The sequence below is a fragment of the Oncorhynchus gorbuscha genome, linkage group LG12, assembly GCF_021184085.1.
Source record: "Oncorhynchus gorbuscha isolate QuinsamMale2020 ecotype Even-year linkage group LG12, OgorEven_v1.0, whole genome shotgun sequence".
Taxonomy (NCBI): domain Eukaryota; kingdom Metazoa; phylum Chordata; class Actinopteri; order Salmoniformes; family Salmonidae; genus Oncorhynchus; species Oncorhynchus gorbuscha.
The window spans coordinates 26,431,450-26,439,054 of NC_060184.1; the positions used below are offsets into that span (position 1 = coordinate 26,431,450).

Sequence of the window (7,605 nt, forward strand, 5' to 3'; positions counted from 1 at the left end):
ATGGTATATTGGCCATCTACCACACCCCCTCATATATATATTTTCCTTCTGATATTTCAGGGGTAGCAACCCCAGGACCCCTACTTCCTGCGGCTATGCATAGCTGTAGTTTTAGTTCATGGTTGACACAACTTGTTGGCCATTAGTCAATCAGCGTTTCTCAACGAGTGCAAACTGGTATTTTTACTACACAACTGGTAAATACCACCTTCCCACTTGGTTAACAACGCAGCATCACTCCTACCCCAATACAGGTTCATGTTCTTAATGTCAAAGCGTAATGATGACTATTTGTGCTTCATCAATGACTCACACTCATAAAGCAACTGAAATTTCATGACTTTAATATCTAAAAGAAGGGCAGTCAAAGCAGAACAAAGTGCAACACAGAATATACTATCAGAGTAGTCCTACAATATTACATGAGCATCATGCCATCTTAAACTAATATACCATCCTGATAGATAGATAGAGGTATGTAGAGTAGGTGCTTTATTAGGCTTTATTCATTATTTTTAATGTATATTTAAATCAGTTTATCTGTGTTGTCTGTGTAATTTCTACAGTTTATTCCTCTGTTGATGTTTAGACCTACTTGCTCTATTTCCATTAGGTTATTATGATAAACTTCATTGTTTCCTGAAAGAAACAATCAAAGATACCACCAAACACAAAAGAACAATAAACATAATGAGCCCAACAACACATGCAAATGGTGATCTCTGGCAACCTGTAAGAGAGTAGAAAACATTAAAAGCTGTATGTCAGTTAGCTACAGTAAAGTACAATTATCACAATACAGTCAATGTTTCTGAAATGCAAACAATATAACCTCTATAAAAACATGTCATAATGACCCAAATCTACATCTATGGATTACATAGTTATTAGTTATGAATATAACATGTATATAAGCAACTGTAAATAGTGTAATGTTGTAGAATTTAGTTTTACTTAATGATGGACTTACAACGCCTGTCTGCCCAGATGCAATCAAGGACACTGGAACACACCATCTGGAAATTAAAACAATTGGAAAAAGACATATTGGCTTCAGAAACCTCAGAATAGTATGGAGGTTGTACTGTATATGTACTACATTACTAGCAACACGTAGACCTCTGAATAGGACTTTGACCAACAATACAAAAGAAGAAATCATGAAAATAAAGATAGACCCTGCTTGTAAAGGCACTTGAAATGAGAAAGTGGTGGATGTGGTCAAACACTGCTTCCATCTGTTAACAGTCTGTTTTTCTTACAGGCATCAACACTGATCCCCCAATAGCAGTTTTCTTAAATGACAAGGGAATGTAAATATTATACATAATGTATATATCATATTAATGTATGAATTATAGCTAGTACTTACCTCCAATAAATGTGTGCTGCGACAGAGAGCTTACAAATGACAAAAAAATGGATCTCTATAAACTACGTAAAATAAAATAAAAAGATGCATAAGACTAAAATATGACATCATACAGTGGTATAAAACTGTTGAGTTAAGTGGCAACTCCTATAATGAAAATATACATACTGGCCTGTTTCTGTGATCAGGGATGTCCACGATGGCATCTATCACCTATGAACATAATATTTAAATGTATTGAATAAAGAAGTTCAGTATACTTTGATAAAAAATAACAAATACTCATATTTAAATGAAAACAAATTATTTACACTCTTGGATCCTGTCTAATAAAACGCTTCAGTTAAAATGTCTGCTTTTGCATGTACTGTTTTTGCTAACCCGCTGAGTCTGGTTTGTGTGTCCAATTCATGAATGATCCTGACTGAATGACAGATATACATAGAATATGGGTGAACTACCTTTGGCTTCATGTTCAGCCGGTTCCGAATTTTACCAACTGCTGCTTTGTTGCGAGGACAGTTCAGTAGTCCTCCCTTACTCTCATGGAACAGACAGTCCACTGTGAGTATTACATCACTTCTGGTCACTAGTCTGCTGCTGTCAGGTACAGTGCACTCTGGGTTAAAATAGTGATGCAGAACTACCAGAATGACATCTTTACCCTCTGTCAAAAGAATGAGGGACAATGCATTTATTCATGTCATTAGCCACTTGATACATGTTCTATCTAGATCAACTCTGATATGGAGATAGAAGAGACAGTAATATAGTTTCGGAGGATACTTTGAGGTTTGGCTACCTGGAATCTGCGGCAGTGCTGCCTCAATATCAGTACCAGCACGAGAGACGATGGGACAGAAAGCCATGATGATATCGCTCTGCGCTGGTGACAACACTTCAGTGAAGCCTCCTCCAAGTTGTCTCATAAACTGATTATGAGAACTCATAGTCTTGCCAATGGTGATGGTGTAGTACCTCATCAACCTTGGCACCTCTGTTTAATAATGGACAAAAAAATAAAAGTCAAGTACAGACTCTAAAACTAAAAGTAGCAATGTTTTGGTTTAGATCACTGCCCAGACAGCTATAAGCCTAACCTAAGATCTGACCTTAAATAAGTGGTAGGTCTGTGTCCTGTTAAAATAATTACCTCTGCGTTCCATTCTGGACATGTAAGTGGAGTAAACAGGGAAAAAATATGCATCATGTAACAGACAATAAAATACATATCTTACTGTATAACATAACAACCAGTGTGCAGACAATATAAGTATTTCAAGTCATCTTTCACTTTCATTCTGACTATGACAGACCCCTCTGAGATAAGCTGTGCAGTCTCACACCCACATCCCCTCTTGCATTTATTGGACCATGTGATCTACAGAAAACTTCAAGTGAAAGTGGATTGCTCACATCTATTTTACACCCATATAATTAGTATCATAAACCTCATTATATTTTCCAATATGCACCAATAGCCTATACACACCACATCAATTTTACTTATTCATAAATCATAGTGGTGTTACGATAACTCATGCATTGCTCATTGTTCATCCTTCCTTGAGTTCAGACAGGTGCACTCCTAAGAACAACTAATCTGAGACATAATGACTTCATTTACACAGGCAGACCAATTCTGAAGTTTTGACAGTTTATTTAAAAAAGAGCTGATCTTGTTCAAAAGATCAATTAGTGAAAAAAAGATCAGTCTTTGTTGTTTAAGTACAGATATCAATTGAACAAACGATACACAGATCAGATCTGCCTTTAACTGTATCATGTCTAAGTTAGTGCTAAATGTAAAGAGGAAAATTGACTTACTGAACCATAATGGTGTAAATTTCTTTGGATGATGACTATTGAAAGACAATCTGACTCCCTTCTTTGATGCCCAGAGGAAAGTGAAAAGTTCACAGCTTGAGGGAAAAGAGGAGGAGAGATGGTTTTTATCAGAAACAGCTTCACTTTCATATTCAAGAGACACTATAGCAGGCTTTTAAAACTACAGCATCACCTGTTTTTTCAACTGGCATTTAGTTAAAGATTGGTATGCCATAGTGAACCATTAGCCTCCAAAACAACCTAAAAAGCATCTATAACGATCGTTGTAAAAGTAAAACGAAAAGAAAAAGGGATAACTTGTCACTAACGATATGAGTATTATTCAGACAGAAATCGCATCCAGTATTGTTAATTTGTTTTGTTAGACTTCAGTGCGGCTTTTGACATTATTGATCATTAGATTAGATTAGAATAAAACTTGGATCAAGTACACTACAACGAAATGCAGTTTGCATCTGACCAGAAGTGCAAATAAAAGAGTGCAAAAAATGTACAAGTGAAACAATTAAATACAATGTATGTTATTAAGTGGGATGTATAAATGTACAATGAAGGCAAATTGAAAGTACAAATGACAAGTCTTAATGTACAATGAAGGCAAATGGCAAGTACAAATGACAAGTCTTAATGTACAATGAAGGCAAATGGCAAGTACAAATGACAAGTCTTAAAGTGCAATGAAGGCAAATTGAAAGTGAAAGGATGCATGCAACTGAATTGCAGGGATAGCAGCAAATAGGTTACTGAGGTAGACATGTACAACGGAAACATTTCCTTCATCAGACTTTGAAAAGCAATGTCAGAGTCCAGTAGTACCGTGAAGAATGCAAAGAGAGTAATGCAACAAGGTCCCTGAGAGGCAGTACTAAGCAGTGGGCGGGTGGATATGGCTAGTGCAGTGTCATAGTGTTCATAGTCCACTGCTGGAAAAACATGTGTGTGATGGCTTTACACCCCCAGCTATATTTATGATAAAGAGTTACCCTGTCCAACAGAACAGAGAGGGTGTTCTTTAATGGAAGCCTTTCCACCATAATCCAGGTAAAATCAGGATTTCCCCATGGCAGCTGTCTAGGCCCATTACGTTTTTTAATTTTTACTAATGACATGCCACTGGCTTTGAGAAAAGCCAGAGTTTCTATGTATGAGGATGACTCAACTCTATACATGTCAGCTACTACAGTGACTGAAATGACTGCCACAACTAACAAAGAGTTGTAGTTAGTTTCATAGTGGGTGGCAAGGAATAAGTTAGTCCTTGTAAGTGGTGCGTAACTGGCTGCAGGGAAGTCAGGCGCAGGAGAGCAGAAATGGGTAACAACCGGAGAAATTGAATGATGCAAAAACCCAAACTGCACCCAGAACAGCAAAATATGGGTAGAAATAACCCGTCGCACACCAGTCTGAAATGTACAATACACTTACAACAAACAATTCCACACACAGACATGGGGGGAACAGAATGGAGCAAACGGCGTATGCCGGGGCCCCCTCGATGTCCAGAGGGGGGCGGAAGAACCTCCGGCACCTCAGACTCCTGGAGCGAACCAGCCACCACCGGCCTGAGGAGAGACACATGGAATGAGGGGTTAATACGGTAATCGGGGGGAGCTGTAACCTGAAACACACCTTGTTCAGTCTCCTCAGGACTTTAAATGGCCCCGCAAACCGCGGACCCCTCCTCCGGCAGGGCAGGCGGAGGGGCATGTTTCGGGTGACGGTCTGCGCTGGCTTTCTGGCGCAGCACGGCGCACTGAAGGTGGACATGGGCGGCGTCCCATGTCTCCTCCACGCTGGAACCTCCACCGCAGGAGCCTCCACCGCAGGAGCCTCGGTCTCTGACTCTGATGCCAAGGAGCCAGAACGGCAGATACCCCAGTACGCACTGGAATGGGGAGAGGTTCTGGGCCATCTCTGCCCAGGGCACGAACGCCGCCCACTCCCCCGGCCCGGTCCTAGTAATAAGACCGCAGAAACCTACCCACATCCTGGTTAACCTGTCTGATACAAGTGGGATGCTAGCGTCCCACCTCGACAACAGCCAGTGAAATTGTAGTGCGCCAAATTCAAAACAACAGAAATCCGATAATTAAAATTCCTTGAACATACAAGTGGTCATTCTCTCTTTCTCCCCTTACCCATCTGTCTATCGCCTCCTTTGAATTCCATGCTGTCACAGTCACTAGCCCTTTCAAGCTTAACATCCTTATCATTTATCGCCCTCCAGGTTCCCTCGGAGAGTTCATCAATGAGCTTGATGCCTTGATAAGCTCCTTTCCTGAGGACGGCTCACCTCTCACAGTTCTGGGCGACTTTAACCTCCCCACGTCTACCTTTGACTCTTTCCTCTCTGCCTCCTTCTTTCCACTCCTCTCCTCTTTTGACCTCACCCTCTCACCTTCCCCCCCTACTCACAAGGCAGGCAATACGCTCGACCTCATCTTTACTAGATGCTGTTCTTCCACTAACCTCATTGCAACTCCCCTCCAAGTCTCCGACCACTGCCTTGTATCCTTTTCCCTCTCGCTCTCATCCAACACCTCCCACACTGCCCCTACTCGGATGGTATCGCGCCGTCCCAACCTTCGCTCTCTCTCCCCGCTACTCTCTCCTCTTCCATCCTATCATCTCTTCCCTCCGCTCAAACCTTCTCCCACCTATCTCCTGATTCTGCCTCCTCAACCCTCCTCTCCTCCCTCTCTGCATCCCTTGACTCTCTATGTCCCCTATCCTCCAGGCCGGCTCGGTCCTCCCCTCCCGCTCCGTGGCTCGATGACTCATTGCGAGCTCACAGAACAGGGCTCCGGGCAGCCGAGCGGAAATGGAGGAAAACTCGCCTCCCTGCGGACCTGGCATCCTTTCACTCCCTCCTCTCTACATTTTCCTCCTCTGTCTCTGCTGCTAAAGCCACTTTCTACCACGCTAAATTCCAAGCTTCTGCCTCTAACCCTAGGAAGCTCTTTGCCACCTTCTCCTCCCTCCTGAATCCTCCGCCCCCCCCCCTCCTCCCTCTCTGCAGATGACTTCGTCAACCATTTTGAAAAGAAGGTCGATGACATCCGATCCTCGTTTGCTAAGTCAAACGACACCGCTGGTTCTGCTCACACTGCCCTACCCTATGCTCTGACCTCTTTCTCCCCTCTCTCTCCAGATGAAATCTCGCGTCTTGTGACGGCCGGCCGCCCAACAACCTGCCCGCTTGACCCTATCCCCTCCTCTCTTCTCCAGACCATTTCCGGAGACCTTCTCCCTTACCTCACCTCGCTCATCAACTCATCCCTGACCGTTGGCTACGTCCCTTCCGTCTTCAAGAGAGCGAGAGTTGCACCCCTTCTGAAAAAACCTACACTCGATCCCTCCGATGTCAACAATTACAGACCAGTATCCCTTCTTTCTTTTCTCTCCAAAACTCTTGAACGTGCCGTCCTTGGCCAGCTCTCCCGCTATCTCTCTCTGAATGACCTTCTTGATCCAAATCAGTCAGGTTTCAAGACTAGTCATTCAACTGAGACTGCTCTCCTCTGTATCACGGAGGCGCTCCGCACTGCTAAAGCTAACTCTCTCTCCTCTGCTCTCATCCTTCTAGATCTATCGGCTGCCTTCGATACTGTGAACCATCAGATCCTCCTCTCCACCCTCTCCGAGTTGGGCATCTCCGGCGCGGCCCACGCTTGGATTGCGTCCTACCTGACAGGTCGCTCCTACCAGGTGGCGTGGCGAGAATCTGTCTCCTCACCACGCGCTCTCACCACTGGTGTCCCCCAGGGCTCTGTTCTTGGCCCTCTCCTATTCTCGCTATACACCAAGTCACTTGGCTCTGTCATAACCTCACATGGTCTCTCTTATCATTGCTATGCAGACGACACACAATTAATCTTCTCCTTTCCCCCTTCTGATGACCAGGTGGCGAATCGCATCTCTGCATGTCTGGCAGACATATCAGTGTGGATGACGGATCACCACCTCAAGCTGAACCTCGGCAAGACGGAGCTGCTCTTCCTCCCGGGGAAGGACTGCCCGTTCCATGATCTCGCCATCACGGTTGACAACTCCACTGTGTCCTCCTCCCAGAGCGCCAAGAACCTTGGTGTGATCCTGGACAACACCCTGTCGTTCTCAACTAACATCAAGGCGGTGGCCCGTTCCTGTAGGTTCATGCTCTACAACATCCGCAGAGTACGACCCTGCCTCACACAGGAAGCGGCGCAGGTCCTAATCCAGGCACTTGTCATCTCCCGTCTGGATTACTGCAACTCGCTGTTGGCTGGGCTCCCTGCCTGTGCCATTAAACCCCTTCAACTCATCCAGAACGCCGCAGCCCGTCTGGTGTTCAACCTTCCCAAGTTCTCTCACGTCACCCCGCTCCTCCGTTCTCTCCACTGGCT

The 7,605-nt window shown here is 44.2% G+C and overlaps 1 protein-coding gene across 7 annotated transcripts; it reads right to left on the reverse strand.

Moving 5' to 3' along the window:
• Positions 1 to 327: 327 nt before the first annotated feature.
• Positions 328 to 3,287, reverse strand: LOC123991629. Of its 7 annotated transcripts, none has more exons than XM_046293264.1 (8): positions 3,200 to 3,287; positions 2,526 to 2,545; positions 2,175 to 2,369; positions 1,834 to 2,039; positions 1,541 to 1,585; positions 1,373 to 1,401; positions 971 to 1,016; positions 328 to 730 (listed from the first exon to the last, which is right to left on the reverse strand). In XM_046293264.1, the coding sequence occupies exons 1-8, from the start codon at positions 3,205 to 3,207 to the stop codon at positions 653 to 655; spliced, it is 627 nt and encodes a 208-aa protein (XP_046149220.1). In that variant the 5' UTR covers positions 3,208 to 3,287; the 3' UTR covers positions 328 to 652. The 7 variants fall into 7 exon arrangements, with proteins under 7 accessions (XP_046149220.1, XP_046149218.1, XP_046149219.1 ...); XM_046293262.1 differs by having other exon boundaries at positions 1,373 to 1,434; XM_046293263.1 differs by having other exon boundaries at positions 1,373 to 1,434; positions 2,526 to 2,539; positions 3,200 to 3,286.
• Between the last annotated feature and the right edge of the window lie 4,318 nt (positions 3,288 to 7,605).